At 47.6% G+C, this 23,391-nt stretch overlaps 1 protein-coding gene across 1 annotated transcript in view; it reads right to left on the reverse strand.

The window, feature by feature from the left end:
- Pou2f3 (POU class 2 homeobox 3) overlaps window positions 1–23,391 on the reverse strand; it is a 79,257-nt gene that overhangs the window by 10,853 nt on the left and 45,013 nt on the right. Inside the window, exons 3-8 of the mRNA XM_057768350.1 lie at window positions 10,873–10,977; window positions 9,343–9,445; window positions 6,957–7,039; window positions 3,890–4,072; window positions 3,384–3,525; window positions 1,509–1,645 (exon numbers count right to left, since the gene is read on the reverse strand). Of these exons, the coding sequence (XP_057624333.1) occupies window positions 1,509–1,645; window positions 3,384–3,525; window positions 3,890–4,072; window positions 6,957–7,039; window positions 9,343–9,445; window positions 10,873–10,977 (753 nt within the window). The remainder of the gene's footprint in view (window positions 1–1,508; window positions 1,646–3,383; window positions 3,526–3,889; window positions 4,073–6,956; window positions 7,040–9,342; window positions 9,446–10,872; window positions 10,978–23,391) is intronic.

Consider the following 23,391-nt stretch of genomic DNA (forward strand, 5'->3'; position numbering starts at 1 on the left):
CTTACTATCCTTGAGAAGAGTGTTTGTTTAGAATCTACGGTTGGAATATCTAATCGAGAACATGGAAAGATTTGAAAACTTTTAATTAAAAAAAAAATGAACGCGCCGGGCGATGGTGGCGCACGCCTTTAATCCCAGCACTCGGGAGGCAGAGGTAGGCAGATCTCTGTGAGTTCGAGACCAGCCTGGTCTACAAAGGGAGTTCCAGGACAGGCTCCAAAGCCACAGAGAAACCCTATCTCGAAAAACCAAAAAAAAAAAAAAAAAAAATGAACGCATGTTTTAGAAATAACTGTAAGAAGCAAAACATTCTAATTGGTGGAACAGAAAGAGACTTGTGCGGTATAATCACAAGTGTCTCAATGAGCACGAAGAGCAACACTGCAATTGCTTTCAGGAGGCACTGGAAGCTGGGTGGCGGCACAAGCCTATAATCCTAACACTTGGGGGCGGGCACAAAGAAGATTGGCATGAGTCTGAGGCCAGCCTGGGCTACATAGTGTTATATACAGGTCAACCTAGGTAAACTCCAGTGTGAGACCATATCTCTAAAAAGCAAAGACAAGACAGGCAGACAAGAGGCAAAACGAAAATAAAAGGCAATGGGCTGTCTTTCCTTTCTACTTTTCTTCCTATGTTTTCCAAATTGTTAATAATGAACATTAACTGTATTATTTTTTTGGTTTTGGGAGTTTTTTTTTTGTGTGTGTGTGTGTGTGTTTTGTTTTATTTTTCCCAAGACAGGGTTTCTCTGTAGCTTTGGGGCCTGTCCTGGAACTAGTAGACCAGGCTGGCCTCGAACTCACAGAAATCCGCCTGCCTCTGCCTTCCGAGTGCTGGGATTAAAGGCGTGCACCACCACCGCCCGGCAACTATATTATTTTCTAAGTTAAAAATCTTTTTTAAAAAATTTAGAAAAATCTTTTTAAAAATTTAATGTTTATTTATTTGAGAATGGGGCATACACTATGGGCAAAGGAGGATGGAGTTCAGGGGGCAACTTGCAGGAACTGGTATTTCTTCTACCGTGTGGATTCTAGGGACTGAACTTAGGTCATCAGGCTTGGCTACAAGCCCTATTTTGCCCCTCGCTAAGCCATCTTGCCAGCCCTTTATTATACTTTTAAGTTGAAAAGCAAAATTTGTTTCAAAAGACATGGAGACTTTTACATAATGCCCTGGCTTTCTCTTGTCACCTCAAATGTATATAGAAACACACACCCTACTGGGATGCTGTGTTTGTTCTTGAATCTTCCAGTGAGAAGAATAATGAGACCCAAATACATGTCAACAAGGAAAAGAGTTTTCTGGAACTCTCGAAGAAAGTCAATTTCTGGGCTCCTAGAGAAGAGTGACTAGGTTTTCCCCCAAGACAGGTGCTTGTGTAGCAGGGGAGAGTAGTGTTTAGCATCTTGCACTGAGCCCAGCTTCCTGCACATGTGGGACCTGCTAACCTACCTGCACAAGACTGGCCCACCCACTCCCACCCTAGGAGGTTGGTTGCTCACGTCTTGAAATCGCTTCTCAAGTGTCAGGCGGATGTTGGTCTCGATGCTGGTCCGTTTCTTCCTCTTCCTGCCAAATACTTCGCTGAGAGTAGGGTAGGAGCTGGGTGTGTTTGCCGAAGGGTCTGATGGGGAGGACTCTGGAGAGAGGACCAAATGAAGCTCAGAGACAGAGATGTGCGGCTGGCCCAGTCTGCTAGAGTAAACCTGAGGTTTCTCAGCCCTTCCCACGGACCCTGCAGGGCTATATTCAGAATTAGCCCTGACCCCAGCAGAGAATCCAGAACAGACGGAGTCCTGCTTCTCCAGGATGCTCTGGGTGAATGTCCCCCAGGGCTCCCACCACAGGTCTCCATGTGTTTGCCGCTACAGTTCAGGGATGCCTAGGCCTCAATGGCCTGTGTGGGTATGGGGGATGAGGTAGAACTATGAGTCACGTGGTCTGGCCTATTTTAAAAGATATGACCCTCTGTGTGTACTGAGTGAAATGGGTTTACTCTGGCGCAGGAACCTCTGCTATTCTGAAGACGTTTGTCCTTGAATGAAAGGTAGAAGCCAAGGCCGCAGGGTGGGGAAAAATTATACTAATGGTGAGCCCGCAAACCCTTTCCCAAAGATTCTAGGAGCTTCCATCATTTCTTCTATTTGGATGTTTCAGTAAAAGTTGTCTTGGGAGCAGTGTATTGAGAAGGAGGAGGAAGAGGATTCCCACATATTCTTCTGAGGAGACTTCCTTAAAGGGACCCAGCCTGGACACCCAAGCTACTCCTCCTGCCTTTAACACTGGAGTAGTAATTTATAACCTACACTCCTATTTGACAGAGCTTAGCCCTGGAGAGGGGCTTATTCCTTTCCTCTCCACATGGGCCAGGGGCCACCCTGCCCCACACACTTGGCAATGTCTGGAGACATTCTGGGAGGTCTCTCAACTGGGGAGATAAAGCAGATGCTAGAGTAGGTAGAGATTCAGGCTGCTCACCTCCCACGCCGAGGTCAGCTCCCAAGGATGAACAATTTCACTCGGTCCAAATGTCAGAAGCCCTACCTTTCACTCTTTCTAAATGCCAAGTTCTGGTAATCATTCCAAATGCCCTACCACTTTTTTTACCCCCTTGACCTCCTGGCAGTCCTGGATCTTGACAAATCTACTTCCTCATCACCCTTACTGCTGACATGTTTTTCTGGCCAGTCCACATCACAGCAATTGCCTATCCTGCTCCAGAACAGCCAAATAAAGACCTGAGCTAGGCCTGGGTCTTTTGCCTCAATGGGACCCTGCAGGGCCTTCTTTGCCATCTTCTGGCCTAGGCTGATCCCATACAACAATTTGAGTCAGTGAATTAAATTTAACCTCTAAGCTGTTGTCTCGAAATATAGGATAGGAAGCTCTGGGACAAGGGATAAAAAGAAAGGAAGGGAAGGGAAGGGAGGGGAAGGGAAGCAAGTTGCCCTGTTATAGAGGAGCCACATTTGCCAAAAGGCTCCCTCAGTTAAAAAAAGACACAGTTTTTTTTTTTTGTTTTTTTTTTTTTTTGGTTTTTCGAGACAGGGTTTCTCTGTGGTTTTGAAGCCTGTCCTGGAACTAACTCTTGTTGACCAGGCTGGTCTCGAACTCACAGAGATCCGCCTGCCTCTGCCTCCCGAGTGCTGGGATTAAAGGCGTGTGCCACCATTGCCCGGCAAAAAAAGACACATTTTCATCTCTGCTCACCATTCTCCTGGATTTTACCTTTTTGTTCATGCTAGGCTCAAACGGGGATAAAGGGGATTCTGTGCCTTGACTTGGTCAAGCCCTGTCACACACACGCCCCTAGAGTCACCCCTGTGGAGTCTCCTGGGGCCCCTCCCATGCTCATTTCTCGTTTCCCTGCCACCCACCTGCATCATTCAGCCACTTCTCCAGCAGTGGCTTGAGTTTACACATGTTCTTGAAGCTCAGATTGAGGGCCTCGAATCGTGAGATGGTGGTCTGGCTGAAGTCATTGCCATACAGCTTTCCCATCGCCAGTCCCACATCTCCCTGCAAGAGGTATTGAGAGGGAGGAAGGTGAGGGACAGATGTCTCTGTTTTGCCTGTGTTCTCTATGGCCCCAGGTCTGCCCATGACCTCGCACCTCTCCAGGGCTTTTTCTTCTAGGATACAAAACTGGCTTATTTCTTGCCTTATACTCTGAATGAGCCATGCCCTTGCCTGGCCTTTATTCCTATCTCTCCCCCCTACAATGTCCTCAGTTTCCTTCCCACTAGCGACCTGTTCTCTGTTGGCAGGGAGCAGGATGCCGTGAACGCTCCCTGGTGTCAGGACACTCCTGAAGGCTGCACTTGGGAAGACCCAGCCACTGCCACAGAACCCAGTTCTTCCACCCACTGCTCCCAGAGCAAACCTGTGTGAAGCCCAGCTTAATGCGCCTCTGCTTGAAGGTCTTGGCAAACTTCTCCAGCTCCTCCAGGTCACTGGGCTCATCAGTCCCTCCAGGGCCAGGTAGATGTTTGGGAACTGGTAGATGCTGAGGGGCTTCCAGATGGGGCTCTAAAGAGGATCCCGACAGCCCAGGGCGCCCAACTGCCTGATAAGGAACACAAGCTGGGGTGAGCCACTGTGTCTCAACAGCCAAACACAGGCCTCTACATTTGTTACTAATAGTTCACTTCCAGGGAGCATGCTGAGCCAGCCTTATTGCTGCGGTTTTCTATGAATCTGAATCCAACACTGAAAGAAGCAGGACGAGGAGGTGGCCTCTTTGGGTGTTGGTCTGTGACTCACTGACTCAGAGTAGGTGACTTCCTCTTGTTAGCTTTCCGCCATAAAAGGAACTGGAAGGGTTGTTTACTACAAGATCTAAGATCTCAGCATGGGATAAATCCCAGCACGGGATAAGGAAAAGGTTATTTGCCTGTTCTTTTCCACAGAGCAAGGTGATAGAGGCAAAACAGTCACAGACTGAAGATAGTGGGGGACATCTGGAAATTCAAGATATAGTTATGAGTGTCACTTTTCCTCCTAGAGCAGATGTCTTTTCTTTTTTGCGTGGAGGGATTTGGTTTGGTTTTTTGAGACAGGGTTTCTCTGTGGCTTTGGAGCCTGTCCTGGAACTAGCTCTTGTAGATCAGGCTGGCTTTGAACTCACAGAGATCTGCCTGCCTCTGCCTCCCAAGTGCTGGGATTAAAGGCGTGTGCCACCACCACCCAGCCTATACCAGTTTTCTTTAATGAGAATGTTATGAGTTTATTTTATGTATCCATTTTGGGAAGGGGGGTGGAGAAAAGGTCTTGCTATGTCACCCAATCTGACTAGTCCTCACAATCCTCCTGCCTCTGCAATACTAGGTTTACAGATATACACACCACCATTTCTGGAGAGGGTTAAGTTTTAATCAAAGGTGCTTTTGAAAGATTTATTTGTTTTTATTTTATGTGTTTGGGTGGTTTTGCATATATGTGTGTGTATATACATGAATGCATGTATGTATGCATGCATGCATGTGTACCCATGGCCTGTGGAAACAAGAAGGGTATTTGATCCCCTGGAACTAGATTACTGTGAGTCACTATGTGAGTGTTGGGAATGAGTAGAACGCTGGGCCATCTCTCCGGCCCTAAGCAAAGGGTTGTTGTTGGTTTTAACTACTGCTATCTCAGCATAACTTGCCAGAAGATATCTCTTCTTTAAGTCTGTTTTCATAGGAAAATCTATCATTTAATTTAGGACCATGCTGCATTCACAGGAGATCAAGAATATATCTAGTTCAAACATCTATTTTTAAAAAGATTTATTTATGTGTACAGGTGTTTTGTCTGTCTGTGTGTAAATGCACCCCATGTGTGCCTGCGACCCTTGGAGGTCAGAAGAGGGAATCTGATCTCCTAGAACGGGAGTTCTTACAGATGGTTGTGAGTCTACATGTGGGTACTGGGAACCAAACCTAGGTCCTCTGCAAGAACAGCAAGAGCTCTTAACCCCTGAGCCACTACTCCAGCCACCTGATCTATTATTCCATCAAGAAGGAGTGCAGACTAGATCTGGGGGCTAGGCACTGTGTCTGGCACAGAACTGCGCACTGCCTGTGAGGACAATGAGTGGAAATCCTCTGTCTCTCCTTCCTGGTTTTCTTTTTTTCCTTAGAGGAGGTTCAATCCTCTCTCCTGTTCTGCTTTCCCAGAGATAGGCATCCTTACGAGGAGGAGGAGTCAGTCTTCTAGATTGGAGTGGCTAGAAACACCACAGATGGGTCCTGTTTGACAGGAGATGAGGATGGGGGCAGAGAGAGGCAGCCCAGACCAGATCCCCAGAGCAATCCTGGAACACTCCTTTCTGTAAATCCACTTGCTGTTGCATTTGACAAGAACTTTGAGCTACACATTCCCTTCCTCCTCCACAATCCCATCAATTGCCCAATTGCATCAGTTTGATGTCCCAGATGCCATTCACTTAGCCCTCTCTTCTCTTGTTTCTGTGACTGTTGGTCAGTCATCTTACTCCAGGAGGACTCCTCTACTTATTTACTTATAGACAGTCAAGCTGGTCTTCAACAAGTAATTCTCTTGCCTCCGTCTCCCTGGTAGCCAGGACTACAGACAGAAACCTTGGCACCCCAAGTAGAAAGACCTTAATTGTCTTCTAATTGGACTATATGTCACAAGTCTCTTGAGTAGGTCCTGGGTACGCTCTAGGACCTCAATGTCATATAGATCAGTTTCTATAACTATGCCATTTTTGGATGCAGCCAGAAGTACAGCATCCAACTTAGCTGTTCCCATTTCTTCCAACCACTAGGTGGCGCTCTCCTCCTAGCTATTTTCTGTGGACATTGGGCCTGGGAGATTTTAGACCAAGAGAAGGAATGTTACAAGACTCTGTGGTCAATTCCAGTCACCCCTTGTAGGAACAAATAATGCATCTGACGTCCTGGAGACACCCTGGCATGAGGCTGGCAAGAAAAAGACTTTCATTTCTTTATTTCCTAATTGACAAACAGATGCTGTGTGTGTGTGTGTGTGTGTGTGTGTGTGTGATGCTCCAAAGCAGGTCAGCACAGGGCCCTCATGTTAGACAACCTGCTTGTCCCCAGCATATGCCCAAGGAGTGCATAATCATTTAAAGCGGTCCTGGGGCGAGATACTGTCTTTGCTGTCCTACCCTTCTTGGGGCTTGATGGCATCTGGGTGGAACTTGGAGTGGGGCAGCTTAGCATCCTGAGTAGCAGTAGCTGGCTAAGTTATTAGAGGGGTGAAGCCAGAACCTGACAGGACTGGAACTGTGTGCCCATAGCAGATATAAGGCCAGCCGGAGAGCCACGTTTTAGTGACAGGGAAACCTACCTCCTTAGGAGTAACTTGGGGTTTTCCCAGATGCCAACAGGGAGAGGCCCTAAGGAGCAAGTGTCCTGCTAAAGAGGCAGGAAGTCACTGAGACAATCTCTGAAGAAGCAGGAGGAGGGGTTGGCAGTTACCTGGGAGGCGAGGCCAGGCCCTGTCTGTGGGAGGAGTAGAGTGCTTTGTTGCTGTGGAAAGGAGAGAAGATTCGGCTGCAGACCTGAGTGACAGGGGAGGGACAAAGGAACAAACAAACAAACAAAACAAAACAAACAAAATCCAGGCCATTTGAAAGACCAGCTGGACACTGAAATAACGTTAACTGCCCCCTCCTCCTGCTCACCTCATCCAAGTCCCACAACCCACCTTAAGCCTGACTGAAAGGCCCTGTGGGCACTGCCAGGAATTGCCACATACAGGTGGAGGCCAACCAGACCCAAAGATAAACAGATGTAAACAGCAGTCCCCAAACCTGTCCTGCCTGCCTGCCTGCCTGCCTGGAGAGCTGCTATTGCTTAGGAGAGTCAGGACAGTCTCCCTGGAATCTGCCCAGAGGGGCAAGGACACAGGAATGACTACAGAGCCCTGGGGGAGCAGAGTGTTTCAAACTGTCTGCAAGGGAAGCAGCCGGGATGTTTAGGCCCACCAGATCTGTAAGAGCAGAGCAAGCAGCTGGCGCCATATTGCTCAGAAGGGCACTGGGTCATTGGTTAGAGACTCTTAGTGACCAGGTCATTAAATTCATTGGAAGGAGGCCTGAGAGCAAAGGGAAGGCCAGATGCTGGGGACTTCAAACTCCCTTTGGGCAGTGTAGACTCTATCTACATGTTACCTTGCCTAGGGACCTCCCTCTCAGGAAAAATGCCAAGAAAAGGCTCTGCCCGTGTGATGTCTTCAGATGGCCAGAGTCAGCAGTTCTCACTCCTGGGGGGGGGGAGGGGAGGCTCAAAGCAGCAAGACCAACAGTGGGAGCAGGCCATCTCTGCCACTCAGCATAGAGGAGCTCCTTGGCATATCTGCTGTCCCCAGATGGTTCTGGGTCACTGAGGTACCACATTTGCTAGAGCTGACCTTTCTGCCCCAAAGTTCAAAAGGTAAGAGAGGTCTTGGAGGAACCCTGGTCTGGGAATGAGGAAGCTGGAGTATTAATTTGCTTACACTGCATTCTGCCCAAGTATCCATCAATAATAACTTTGGGATGCAGAGCTTTATTTTCTTATTTTTGTAGTGGAGGAAACAAACTTGTAGAGATTGTGTAAGTTTTCTAAAGAAGCATAGCCAGTATTTTTTTTTAAGAGTTTCTCTGGCTTCAAATTTAGCCTGTTTTTCTGTCCCCTCCATTGTATATAATACGCCAATGCCTGTGAATTCCGTGCCTAGGCCGTGTTCACGTCACTTGGAGTCTTCTAGAAATAAACTGAACCAATGCTTATCTTCTCTTTCCTAGTCCAGGAGTATGATGGGTGTCGGTTAGCCAAAATAAACACTCAGATGTGTTCCCATTCATCCTAGTGCTAAGTCTGAGACTCCTGGCAAGCTAAGCATAGGCAGGTAACCGGAGTGGAGAACAGTTACCTGAACTTCCAAATTCTTCTCTAGAGTATGCTATGGAGAGCTTATACTTCCGATGGCATTTTCAGCCCTGTTTGGCAGTGGTGAGTGGAAAGACAAGCAGTATAGTGCGATCATCTAGAACATGGGTCTTAGACTCTTCTGGAACTTTCTAGTAGGTCCACCAGCATGCAATAGGGCTATCTATAGCTCAAGTTTACTCTGAGGAATAAGCCAGGAAAACAACTCAACAGACTCCCGGGCATGTTAAGCAATGATACTTAGTGTTATTAAAGCTCTGATGTGTTTGATCAGAGCTCCCTGCCAAAGACAACCAGACTTATTTTCTGTAGCCTGTGGGAGGCACTGCTGTTCCATCCAGACAGAATCATAGCCAGGCCAATGGGAGGGGAAAGGCTCAATGCAAGCTAGACTTCCAAAGGAATCCCTGGGAGCTAGCTGCTTCTTCCTCATGTCACCTCCAGCCCCATTCCCTTTAGAGTCATCCTGCACCTTTAGAGTCAGTTCCTATGAAAATGAAGTCTCAGCAAGAGCCAGAGCAAAGAAGTGAAACAAGGAAAATGAAGAATCTGGAGCCCCCTGTACCCACCCCTAGGAACCCCTTCCTAGGTCCCAGGCAGGAAAGCTGGTCTTTTTCACACAGGATTTCATATAGCCCAGGCTGTCTTCAAACTTGCTGTGTAGCCAAGGAGCAGCCTCCTGCCTCCACTTACATGTGTGCTGGGATTAAAGGTGCCACTATATTTGGTTTTATGTAACACTGGGGCTCAAACCCAGGGCGTCCTGGATGCTAGGTAAACTTTCTCTCGGCTGAGAGCTATTCCCAGACCCAAGTTAGTTTTCATACCAGAGGAGTGAGCAATTTCTCTGCCTCCCCCTCCCCATGCCCAGTAAGCAGCAACAGCCCTTTCTAGAGTCAGGCAATGACTGTACAAAGCCCAAGGTGCTTACCTTGCTGTCCAGGTGGGGTCTGGGAAAGCAGGAACTGGGATACAGACTGTAAGTGGCCAGGGACTAGCACAAGCTGCTGGAGTGGATGGAGAGAAGCCATGTCCTGTAGGTGGGGAGATGCCCAGATGTTATAGAGCCTACAGTCGGGGAACTTGAAGCCTGTTGACCTACAACTCCTGTAGTGCCTGGGATTGCAAACTCTGGGAGGTTGTGGGCAGCGTCCTTGCTTCATGTTGCCATGCGTCCTCAACACATGGCACACAGTAGCTAGACGTTGCTACTATTGCTGGCATTGCTCCTGCAACCCACCGAGCAGTCCCTGAAGCATACAGTTACTTAACTCTGTCCTAATGTTTTCCTTTGTCCTGACTCCCAGTTGCAGGCGCCCTGAGGACCTACAGTAGGCATTACCCATGTTACACAGGCTTATCTAGAAGTGGTAGCAATCCCAACTGTACATTTTCTTAAACCGTCACGTCACTCGATTATGCTAAAAGCCACTCTTCAATTATTTCTTGTACCCGAGTCTTTCTAGAAACTACTAGAAGACGGGGCAAAACTTTGAGTTATTTTGTTGTTTTATTTGAGACAAGGTCTCGAAAGGCTGCAAACTCACTGCATAGGCCAGGGGGTTCTTGAATTTGCAGCTGTTCCTTCTGCCTCAACTTGGCAAGCACTGGGGTTACAGGCATACACTACCATGCCTGACTTTGTTGTTTTGTTTTGAGACAGGGTCTCTTATTATGTAATGATAGTTGGCCTGGAGTGTTCTCCATAGTCCAGGCTGGCCTTGAACTCACAGAGATCCACCTGCCTCTGTCTCCTGAGTATTAAAGCTGTGCACCATCAAGCTCTGCCCCAGGCTTAGTTTTTAATATTAAACAGAACGTCCATCACTCTAAGCTTCCCTCACCGCCTCAAGACATACACATGGCAAATCCAGCATCTGGGGGTTCCAGACCCCACAGACCTGAGACCTGTGGCATACACACTTGACAAACCTCAAAGAATGAAGGAGGTGACACATGCCAGCTGCAGGAATGGCTCAGAAAGTAGATCTTTCTTCCCTGGATGAACCACAAGATCCCCTGGAAACTTCTATGCTACTGGGCTGAGGCTCACTGCTCTCCAGACACGCGCCCTCCTTGCTAGTTTAGCTTTGTCATATAATCTTGATGGAGGCCGAGTGTGCCCACTGGTGACAGTGAGGGTCTGTCACTACTCAGCATTAATCACAGGAGGCCCTCAGTGTTGCAACATAGCTATTGGATCCTTTTTGTCAAGATTAGCTTTTGGTACTGCAAAAGCAGTGGCAGGTCCCTTTGAGTCCCTCACCAGGTCTCGCTTCTACAAGGACTGGTTTTGGAAACCCCACACACATACTTCCAGGCCTCCTTTGCTTGTAATGGGGGCTCCTTGAATGAATTCACAGGGTATTAAGTATAGAGAGCCAACATTTTGTAGAGGGGCTGGAACAGACTCATCAACCTAGAAAGTATAGCAGGGTCCATGGCACGGGCTGGCACCTACCCCAGACATTTGGTTTCCAGGCATCATGGTGGGCCCTTGGCTCAGGTGGCATGGCCTGTGGGAAAGGGTCTGCTGTAGAGAGTCACCCAGATCCTCTGTCTTAATCTGCAATAGAGGCAGAAGGAGAAGGTGAGTCCTGGGCACCCCCAGCAGACAAAAACAGCACTGTGAAGGCTAAAGCAGGAGATGAGTGACAAGTCTGGAAAAGAAGCGGGTAGCTCAGAATGCCCTGGGCTGAAGGCATGGATGGGTCCCAAGAGCATTCTACAGGATCAGTCTGCAAGGCGGACCAGTCTGCAAGGCGGACCAGTCTGCAAGGCGGACCAGTCTGCAAGGCGGACCAGTCTGCAAGGCAGACCAGTCTGCAAAGCGGACCAGTCTACTAGCAGCACCACCTTGCTGCTGTGTCAGCACACAGTACTTTTCCTCCTTGGAATGAGAAAAACCAGGGTAGCATAGGGACTTCTATAAAGAAAAGAAAGCTTAGACCTGCTCACCCTTTTGGTATGATGACCTTTAGTGGGTAAAGCACTTGCTACCAAGGCTGATGATCTGACCTCCATATGTGTGCTGTGGCACATGTACACACATACGCATGCGCGCACACACACACACACAATAAAAGTAACTTAAAAATTTGTAATGAGGGCCTGGGGAGATGGCTCAGTGGTTAAGAGCACTGACTGCTCTTCCAGAGGTCCTGAGTTCAATTCCCAGCAACCACATGGTGGCTCACAACCATCTGTAATGAGATCTGGCACCCTCTTCTGGCATGCGGGCATACATGGAGGCAGAATGTTGTATACATAATCAATAAATAAATCTTAAAAAAAAAAATTTGTAATGAGAAAGCTAATCAGGGATGGTGGTGCATTCTTGTGACGCCAGTGCTTAGGAGGCCGAGGCAGGAGTACTGCCATGAGTTTAAGGCCAGTCTGGGTTACATAGTGAGTTTTGGGGCTTATATAAGAATTCTTGCCAAGGCTGGAGAGATGGCTCAGTGGTTAAGAGCACTGACTGCTCTTCCAAAGGACCTGGGTTCAATTCCCAGCACCCACATGGCAGTTCACAACTGTCTATAACTCCAAGATCTGAGACCCTCACACAGACATATATACAGGCAAGACACCAATGCACATAAAATAAAAATAAATTATTTTAAAAGAAGAATTCTTGCCTTGGGGAGATATAAATACAGTCTGTCTTCTCCTTATAAGGCCTCAACAACAAACCAAATATGATTCCACCAAAGTGCATCCTGGGAAAGCAGTGAGTTTAACAGGTTTACTTACAGAGCATGAGGAGGGGCACATACAGGAGAATAAGGGACCCCAAAGCAGCCATACCGGAAAATCTTTACCAGCACTGATGATGTCCCCACCCCTCCATAGAGTACCTCCTCCAGTTAATTGTCTGTGGTCTGTACACACATATCAGAATTACGACAATTGGCCAGAAGGTACAGAGGGAATGACAGGGATCTTGGGTTAGGGTCTAATGACCCTTCTCACCCCTACTATGTGGAAACATCAACAGTCAACAGCCTGATCTGGGGGGTCTCTTATAAACAGTCCCAGCTGTTCTGATGACAACAATGGCTGTCATGACTGAAAGCTTAGCTTGGAGGACAATATGACCCTGTCACAAACAAACAAAAACAGAACACACAAACAATCAAAACCCAAAACCAAAAAATAATCTTCAGTGCCCAGGTGTAGTGCGTGCACTGCGATCTCAGCAATTGGGAGGATGAGGCAGGAGGATCATATTTGAACTCAGCCTGGGTGTACACAAAAATCAACCAACCAAAACAAATACAGGAACACACAAAAGCTCACTAGAGCAAATGTTTATAAATCCTTTGCTTTTCCACCACTCCGGACTATCAGAATTTCCTTTGAGATGACTAGGATTCTAAATGATATCCTTAAAACTCCCCACCTCAAAAGAGCAAAACACAAGACATCCTTGAATTGATCTCCAAAGTATGCTCTTTATTTCTGTATCAATTCCCATCTGGGAAGCCTGGAAGCCTGAAAGCTGCAGGTCAGGGGACTCCATCTCTTCATCCCTCCTTCCACCTTCTCCATGCCAACTGCATCTGCTGAGGCCCGCTGGGTCGGCATGGTTTTGGTGACAGGGTGGCAGTCTCCCTACGAGCAGAGACGTGCCCTCCGTAATGTAGCCTGAGGAACCTTTGGTGGTTTCCAGTTCTTTCCAGTCTCTACCCCCCTTCCATGACACAAGAACCACCCACTCCTGGGTTTCCCAGGAATCCCTGAGAAAGGCAGGAAGTACTGCTTATGCCCTCCCCCTCTCTCCCCCACTCCTGAACAATTACTCTCTCACAAAATTTCAGGAAGTCCACTGGGAGGGGAGCCAAGTGACTTTGGGTGTACGCAATATATCGAGGAATGCAGAATCTACACCGCCCCTCAAGAAACTTTGGTGGGACCTTCTGAAACAGACCAGCTGATTTTCATGACCGATAAAACTCTGGCGCATAAAAGATGCTGGTTTAGAATGTTGTCTCGGCCTACACTGGGGATGTGACTAACCCAAGCAAAAGCTGAGAGTCTGAGTTAGACAGGTGGGGCATGCTTGCTGCTGGAGGATGAGGCAGGAGCATCTCCAGGATAAAGATTGTCTAGGCCACATAGGAGATCCTGACTCAGAAAACAAACAAACCAACCAACCAACCAACAAACATAAATAAATATATAAACTGAGATTACCATCTGAGCCTGTGCTGAATCGCTATGGAAAATGGATTTGGATCACTAAGGAAGGGATTTTTATTGGCCGACAGAGGAAGGGGCAAATAGTGGAAATCTAAAGAATATTGTTTGATTAAAAGACAATAATGGAACTGTGTGACTCCAAGAAATTACTTCTGGTATGCTAGGACCTAATAAGCTTTGCACATTGTCCCCAAAGCAGTCACAATTAATAAAAACTATTCCAGTAGTTGCATTGAGATTTCATCAGTGTTAATATACACCCTTTAAATATGTATAATTTGTTTCACAGCAGAGAAGTTATAAGGAAACTATGTATCTAATATTCATTTTGAGTGATTTGGGTATTCAACTGATAAAAATAAAGGGAAAATCAGGTTTTGTTCATCTTTTATAAAGAAATTATTAAACTAGATCTGCTGACAGTTAAAAAAAAAAAAAGACAATAATGGGACCAGAGATATAACTCTATGGTTAAGAGCACTTGTTGCTCTTGCAGACGACAAACACCCACATCAGGAGGCTCACCTGTACCTCCAGCTACAGGGGACCCAATGCCTTCTTCTGGCCTACAAGGGTACCTATACACATGTGTACACACACATATGCATCAGTAAGCAAATCTTTAAAAATAAATAAATCTACTATTTAAAATAAGATAAAACCTATTCATGAGGAAAACCCTGGACACTGGGCAAGGTGGACCCTGTTTCTCCTCATAACCCTGACTCTAACTTCCTATGTGATCTTGAGCAATAGGAGACTTGGTTTATTGAACACCTGCTACATGTGCCTATGTGGTTTTCTCCATCTTGGCTCTAAAAGGGAATAGCCAACTCTAGTCACGTGCACACATGGTGGACTAGGTGACCACCAAGAGACCCCAGAGAAGCCCTGGGCAGACAGTTTGGAGGAAGCTGGCTTTTCCAAGCAGACTTTGCAAATCACTGACCACACAGAGAAAGATTATTCTGGAACCTTGAAGCAATAGGGAGGAAGGAAAAGAAATGGGTTTGTAGCACTACGCAGACAGAGGGGTTCTGAGAACTCAAAAGGCATGGCATGTGGTTTGGCCTCCAGAGTTCCCCTCCCAATGGCCCCTTAGCTCTCCCATCACACTAGGCACCTCCATCTCAGAGGTGCTGACACCAGCATCCATCATAGACCTTAGAGTCTCCACATTGAAATATTTGTTAGCAGGTTTTTAAAGACTAGATAACCAAAACCACCACCACCAAAGCAAATTTCAGTCTGCTCTGAAAGCCCCTTTGGGCAGCCTTCCCGCCATCTCTCTGCTGTCTACTCCCTTTCTGCCATCAGGCACCCCCGTGCCAGAGAGGCTGAGGAGGCAGGATGAAGGAAGAGGGAGAGCACGGAAACCTGGAGGAGAAATCACACCGGTAGAACCACCCCGGGCAGCCTGGCATAGTTCCAGCACACAGGCAAGTGGCGGGTTCCTTTCCAGGCTCATTATGCTCGGAAGAGAGAGATAAGCTATGACGGAGCGCAGAAGCATGCGCTTTGCCTCCAACCTGGGCACTATCTGTTAGGATCGCTGCCAGGTCTTCCTGCAATGCTGAAGTTCAGAAACCAGCACCACCACAAAAGAAAAGGCATCCCTTTCATCTGCCTCCTAGATCGATGCCCCCACACTCTTCTGTTTGGGGGGGGCATGCGCACCTCCCAGTTCAACCAACAAAATACCTGGCTGTCGAACCCTCTCAAGCTGTAGGTTGGGGCTTCTTGGTAACTTTCTATGTTACTCTTCTGAGATTAATTTGTCTCGTTTTGATTCACCGATCCTTTTAGTCATTCATTTTCCTACAATTCCCCACCCCCTGGGGGAGAAGTGCCGAGTGTAGTTCCCAAAGGAGACAGCCCTAAGCAAATAAAATGAGAAAGACACAGGAAACCAGTCTTAGTGGCATACCTTCAGTCCCAGCAGGAAGGCAGAGACAGGCACATCCCCGAGTTCAAGGCCAGCCTATCTACACAGAGCCAGTTCCAGGACAGCCAGGGTTACACAGAGAACCCCTTTCTTGAGAAACCTTTCTTCCCTGGTATGGGAAGCTGGTGTACAGACAACTATTGCCTCCAGCATGTTTTTTTTGTTGTTGTTGTTGTTTTTTTTTTTTTTTGTGGGCTTGTTTTTTTGTTTTGTTTTTTTCTTGGTGTGTATGTGTTTCTTTTTTGATACTCTCAGGGGCTAAAAACCTCCTAAGAAATTAAGAAATAAAGCCCTCACTAATCCCTGCCTGCCCCCCCCCCCAAAAAAATCCCTTTTCACAGCTGTTGAGTGGAAAAGGCTGGAACCTTTCCAGGCCAACTGGGTGTTGGCTGTGGGTCTGTAAGATGAGATAGAGACTTCTGTCGGATCCCATTGACTTCTAAGGTGAGAACCGCAGGCAAATTGGATGAAAACCCAATTTCCCCCATCCTTGTGAAAACCCAACTAAACCCACGGCCTGACTGGAACCACAAAGATGGTCTCCAGGGTCTCACTGGCAGTTCCTGCTACCTGAGTGGAAAGACTTCTCTGGGTTCTACCTGGGCAGGCTAATCCTGGGGACAGGGTCCGCCACAGTGTGCACTCACCCTGGCCCAGGCCCAGAACATCCTAGCCACCCTAACAGACGAGGTTTGAGAGTGTAGGATCTCCCCCACCCACGGCTCTCTGAAGAGAAGTATTGCAATGAGTCTTGGGCAGTGACCAGGGAGGTAAAAAGCTATCGTGAGTGATTATCTTTTCTAATCCAAGTGAACTCTCTGACTTCACTACTTTAGAAAGCAGTAGCCTCCTTCTAGAAGGAAGATGCTCCTCCTGAAGAGGTAGAAGCCCTTGCTGGCTTCACTGGTGTCTTTCTTAGCCTGGAGGATGTGGATCCTTCTCATCCCACAGAAGTCTAGTGAGCTTAAGACAGATACAGATACACAGCCAGCTACCCCCAAACTTCAAGGTCATGGTCTCCTGACCCTCTCCACTGTTTCTTCTACCAGAAGACACTAGAAATAGAAACATCCAAGAAATAGATCACCAGGGATGGGCAAGGTGGTGCCCAGGCCTACGGCATACTTGTGCCCTCCCCCTGCGGACAGGTGCATGGTGGAGCTGGGGTCCTTTTCCTTAGCTCCCTCCACAGGACACAGTCACATGACCTACTCAGGGGAAAAACAGTCCAACACTAATGAATATATCACTGGTGATGAAAACGATCAAAGCTGTTGTTCTGGTTGCATAACTCGTTTGTGGAAAGTGTTTCATAAAATATTTCACAAGAAGGCGCGTTTCAAAGCAGAACAGCTCCTAACCTGCCTTCAATTACAGGCAAGGTGGTGCTTTTTTTTTCCCTCTCTCTCTCCTCCTTCTATGCTTCTCCTGAGCAGTGAGGTAGAGTTTCTGTAGCTTATCTATAAAGAGCTGGCAAAGGTGCACCCCACGAAAACATTCTAAAAATATATTCCAAGTAGGAGAATCGGGCAGGCAGGTAATGAATGCGTCTCGGGTGAACAGGGCTGAAGGCACCCCATTTGGTGGGTGTTGGCTGAGGTTGGGTTTTGGTAGCCTCCGCTCCTTTTTTTTTAAAATTTATCTTTTTTTTTAAATCGTGCTGAGACTGAACCTCACATACTAAGCAAGTGTTCTAGCGTGAGCCACAACCCCAACACGGCTGATTCTACTTGGAAGATCTTTTCTCTCTAGGGTTTCTGGCTTCTCTCTCAGAGCCCAAGGTCCCTGTCCCACTTCGAGGCTTCCAGGAAGTGCCTGCAGAAATAACCTCAATCCAGTCCTTGGTCTCTGGTCTCCCCTATGACAGACTGACTTGATTGTGCCGCTTCTTTTCTTATGCAAACTGGGGTCATCTCCCTGAGAAAAATCAAACTTTCATACAACAAAGCCATGGACAAGTGGACACTGGTCCTTTATTTTCATTTGTTGTTGTTTGAAGACAGGGGTCTCCTTCGAATGCTGGCCTCTGAATTGGACACATAACAGAATGGCCTTGACCTGTACCTCCTAAGTGCTGGATTGCAAAGTGTGGGCCATTGTGCCAAGTTTGTATGGGGTCAGGGATGGCCCCTGGGGGTTTCCTGCATCCTAAGCAGGCACCCTAGCAAGTAGGCCAGAGCTTCATTCTCAGCCCTAGGGTCTTTAAGGAACACAGGCTCTTCCAGAGCCATTTGACAGTTGCTGCCCCCAAGGCAGCTTTCTGATGGGAGGATTTGGTGTTTTGTGCTTGTGTCTGCTCAAGAAGGGCAAGAGGCTTCTCTTCATGGTTCTGGGTCTCTGGTAGCAGGACACAGGACATGCAGTGCTGGTGCTGAATGGAATGGGGCTGGGCCCTCAGGAAAGACACATACTTGCTGGTGTTTCCTGGGGTCTAAGACATGGACAATTTTGAGCAGAGTACTGTGCAGCCTCCTAGGACACCACCACAGAGAGCTGTACCTATGGATGCTCTCTGGTACCCTGATACTCTTTGAGTCTAGAGTCTCCTGGTTCTCTTGCTGGCCGACCTGATAGACCAGAGGACACAGTGGTCGCTCCAGGTCTTCAGTCAAGTAGAAGTACCACAGGGAGCTCTTGAATGGCTCTGGAGTCTGGAGGGCTGTTTGCTCCTTGATGAGGCAAGAGGCGAGCTGGTGGGGAAGGGTAAGCACAACACTGAGAACTATTTCTTAGCTCAGTGGCACTGCCTGGGAAGGTCAGTGTACAGATGCAGGCTGTCCTCACACTGCCCGGGCTGATGCTCACCATGGGAGGAATTTGCTATTCCGATCAGAGCTGAGGTTACTTAAAAATAAAATGCATCCAGGAAACAAGGGCAAGACTGTGAACCAACCAGAGTACCTGGTTCAGGTATATCTACTATTCCTGGGGTACCTGACTTGGGTACATCCACCTTTCCTAGGGTACCTGACTCAGGTACATCCACCATTCCTGGGATGCCTGACTCGGGCACATCCACTATTCCCGGAGTACCTGACCTGGATCCATCCACCATTCCCGGGGTGCCTGACTCGGGTACATCCACCATTCCCGGAGTACCTGACCTGGATCCATCCACCATTCCCGGGGTGCCTGACTCGGGTACATCCACCATTCCCGGGGTGCCTGACCTGGGTACATCCACCATTCGCGGGGTGCCTGACTCAGGTACATCCACCATTCGCGGGGTACCTGACTCAAGTACATCTACTATTCCCGGGGTGCCTGACTTGGGTACATCCACCTTTCCCGGGGTGCCTGACTCGGGTACATCCACCATTCGCGGGGTGCTTGACCCAGGTCCATCTACTACTCGCTCTCCATCCTCTATTACTAAGCTATTTCTCTCATTCTTCCTTTTCTTTATTAAGAAAGAATCTCTCTATGTAGACTAGGCTAACCTGGAATTCAAAGTAATTCTCCTGTCTCAGCCTCCCAGGTGCTGGAATAACACACCAGCCACCACAATCAGCTTTTTGCTTTTGTTTTTATTTTTTCTTTTCTTTCCTCCCTCCCTTCCTTTTGATACAGAGTCTCATTGTAGCCCAGACGACCTCCAGCTCAGTCCTCCAGCAGCAAGTCTGAAGTGCACGGATTATAGGCATGATTGTCACACACAGCTTCACTGTCTTTTCAGACCAAGATTATTCCTCTATAAAAGAAGGGAAATAGGCTGGATGTAAACTACTTAAGCAGTTTATCACATATGAAAGAGAGCAGGAATAGGCTTGCACGAGAGTTTTTGTTATTACTGGGCCCCTTTTACAAATGAGAAGACTGAGGCTTGGCGTTCTTAAGAAACTTGTTTAAAGTCACACTGCTGGCAGATAATGGAGTTGCAATTTCAGCCCAAGCCTGTCTGACTCTGAAGCTCTTCTCCGTAATCCTGACTCACTGTGTGTGATGGAGTCACTGAGGCTCTTTAAGGCATCGGGTGCAGTGTGCCAGCTACACAGCAGGCGTTTGGAAAGTGTGACTTCTCTTCCTTCTCCATCAGAATAGGGAGGAAATGCAGATGCCATGTGGGCATGACTCCTGAAGCCCAGACAGGGGAAGCAACCTGCTAAGAGAAGCGCGGGTGGCATTGCACCCAAGCCAGCACCCGAGCCGGGGCTCCTAACTTCCCCACACTCTGTTCAGCTCGCCCTCTGCACTGCCCTGTGGCTCTGCTCTCCATTCTGTCTCTCACGCTGCTGCCCACCTTGGCTCCAGTAATAACCGAAAGGAGCCCTAACCCTGCTGCCCTAGTGAGGATTAGCATCAGTCAAGAAATGAGCCCACTTAGCGGGGTGGTGGTGGTGCACTCCCTTAATCCCAGCACCCAGGAGGCAGAGGCAGGAGGATCTCTGTGAGTTCATGGCCAGCCTGGTGCACAGAGCAAGTTTCAGGACAGGCTCCAAAGCTACACAGAGAAATCCTGTCTCATTCCTCCCCACCAAAAATATATATATATAAAAATAGAACCCACTCAACTCTGGACTACAACTCAGGGTGAGGTTTGGTACAGGTGAAGGGGACCAGCATCCCGTGTCCTTGACTCTGTTTACAATGTCTGGGGCTTAGTATTTGTTTTTCCCTCCTGTGCTGTGGGGCAGAGGTGAAAAAGAAGAAGGTTCAGACTGGCCACCTCTGCATGTTGCTAGCAGTGGTGGGGTGAGATGCGAGTGGGCTTCAAATGAAACTGATGGGGGGTAGGTATCCTGCCTTTCTGGATACATGCATGTGGACAGCACCAATGCATGCATATAAAGAGCTCTACAGCCTGTCTCTGATGAAGAAAGACAGAAACTAGTTTTCGAGTAAAGATTAATAGCATTTTCAAAAATAAACAAAGATATTCTTACAAGAAATCAGTAAGAGATGTCTTGTCAAATATTTAATGAGGGAAATGACTTAAAATTTTGGCAGGCGGATCTCTTTGAGTTCGAGGCCAGCCTGGTCTACAAGAACTAGTTCCAGAACAGGAACCAAAAAGCTATGGAGAAACCCTGTCTCGAAAATAAAAATAATAATAAAAAAATAAAATAAAAAAATTAATTGCATTCTTTTATTTAGTGTGTATGTGAGTGTGTGTGTGTGTGTAGGCATGCAAATGTGCTAGTCAGTGTCATGGACTATCATGGAGTACACCTAGGGGTCAGAAAAGGGTCAGAAAACAGCTTACAGAGGTTGTTTTTCTCCTTTCACTCTGTGGGATTCGGGGATTGAATTCAGGTCATCAGTTTTGACAGCAAGTACCTTTACCCACTAAACCATCTTTCTTGCTGTTGTTGTTGTTTTGGTTTTTCAAGACAGGGTTTCTCTGTGTAACAGTCCTAGCTAAAACTAGCTCTGTAGGCCAGGCTGGTCTTGAACTCATAGAGATCCACCTACTTCTGCCTCCCAAGTGCTGGGATTAAAGGCGTGCGCCACCACTGACCGACTCCATCTCATATTTTTATAACTTTGGTAACAAAAGCTCGGAGAGCATAAACAACACATCTCATGCCACCAGCTCGGAAGGGCACAGTCATACTGACGACTTGGACCCTTGGCCTCCACGCTCATCCTTTCCGTCCTCGTTACCAGGCCTTGAGCAGCTCCAATATCCCCGCTACCACCCCTCCACACCAGCAGAGTCTCAAGTGTAGCCTAGAACCTCCACAGGTTAATGTGGCTAGGTTATTGAGAACGAAGTTTCAGCCAGGTTAGGTGGTACAGTATGGTGTAGTATGTCCATAATCGATCAGAGAGGAGACTAAGGATTAAGGCAGGAGGATCATGAGTTTGAAGGTAATTGGGTTGAGAAAAGTCTGTTTCAAAAATAAGTAAAATTTCAAAATGTCTGAATAGGGCCAGGTGTGATGGCACACACTTTAATTACAGCACTCAGGAGGCAGAGGCAAGCACTGAGTTCAAGGGCCAGCCTGGTCTATAGAGAAAGTTCCAGGACAGCAAGAGCGACAGAGAAACCCTGTGTCAAAAGACCAAACTAACAAATAAATCTGAATGGGATTTTCTTTGGTATTTTGTGGTGATTTCAAAGCTTGTCCCTAAAAGTCAGAGCACTAGACAAAGTGGGTTTCCCTGGTAATTTTTATCTTTTAGAATAGCCTTGTAGTAAAACTGAGGTTCTTGTCTTTCGTTTTTTTCTGCTTTTTTTTTGTTTGTTTGTTTGTTTTGTTTTGAGATCAGCCTGCAGGCCTCATGGCAGGATTCATGGCTATCATCCTGCTATATTTTCCCAATTGCTGGGTTAACAGGCTCATACCAAAATACACAGACTTGTCTCTTATGTATCAGTGGCACCAAAATTAAGTGAGATGTCACCAGGTCTGCGCCAGCAGCAGTGCAGAGTAGGGTGATCTTCCATGAGCCAGCCGGAAGTGCAGCTCAGAGCCTTATGCACCATCAGGGTCCCTTCCTAGTGCAGTTTAGTTCAGCGCATCTATGAGGCACCTAGTGGACACTAACAGGAACACAGCGGTGCAGGGATCTTTGAGAAAGTCAACGCCCACAATCAAAATTAGGGATGGCAAGCACAGAAAGGGCTGCAGTTGACAACGTTGAGGAGAAAGACAGACAAAAGGAAAGGAAGGAAGGAAGCTAGGTGTGGTGGTACACACCTCTAATCCCAGGACTTGAGACAGAGGCCAGAGCAGGGAGAGCTTGAGGCCAGGCTCAGTTACATAGTGAGATATTATCATACCCCTCTCCCTCCAGTAAAATATGAAGAGAGGAAGAAAGGAAGGGATGGAGGAAAAAAAGGAATGGAGGGAGAGAAAGAGAAGGAATGAGAGGGAGAAGAAATGAGAGGGGCAGGAGGAAGGAGAGAATGGGGGGGAGGACGAGGCAGGGATGACTTTCAGAAATTCCTTTTTCATAGCCTTGAAGTATGAAGGGTTAATAAGCCAAGAAGGCAAGAGGGGCTTTGAGAGGAGTGGAAGAAGCTGGTTCAAAGTCAGAGGGGATAATGGGAACCCCTTGCACTTTCATTCTGATGCTGTGTGGGCTAGAAGCAGTAGGGACCACAGAGAAGACAGACTGGTGGTGTATGAAGAGGTCAGAGTGGACTCTGGAGTAGCGCATGCTTAAAGGGAAGAAAGGGAGGAGGCAGGTGGTGCTGAGGAGAGCACAGGTGTTTGAGAACAAACGGGCAGCTGGTACCCAGTGCCCTATTGCACAAGTCTAGGCTGGGACCCACCAGGGTGTGAAAAAGGTCAAGCAGCAGGCACACACGAAAGAGACAGGACAGAAAGCAGCCAGCCTTTAATGAGATAAAATGTCTTTCCAGGGGCTCGGAGCGTAGCTCAGCTGGTAGAAAGCTTCCTATCATGCACAAGAGCTCCAGGTTCAGTCCTAGCACTCACTGTATATACACACAATGTGTGTAGATGACACACACACACACTCACAAACACGTTTAAAACAACTGGAAACCTGTCACTTTGTACTACATCCGGAGTCCGTCTCCCAGCAGTCAATGCCCGGGACGTGACCTGTAGACCTGCTCGTAATTTCCACCATGCCCCCCAGTTTACAACACACTCTCAAATCTTATCTTGTCCGCTGCCTTTCGGAATAGTCCCAGGAGACTGCAAAGACTGCCAGGGATTGTGATTCCCACACTACTGAGGCGAACAACACTCATGAGGAGAGAACACACACACGCATGCACACACGTAACATTTGTGAAGACAAGGGATTTGTCCACAAGATGAGGCTGGCTAGCAGGAGGGCTGTGATCAGAATCTACATCATCTGATTTAGAAATCAACTGCCTTGCAGACACCTAGGTTTCAGGGGAAATCTTCC

This window comes from Chionomys nivalis, chromosome 4, assembly GCF_950005125.1.
Source record: "Chionomys nivalis chromosome 4, mChiNiv1.1, whole genome shotgun sequence".
In the NCBI taxonomy this organism is placed as follows: Eukaryota; Metazoa; Chordata; class Mammalia; order Rodentia; family Cricetidae; genus Chionomys; species Chionomys nivalis.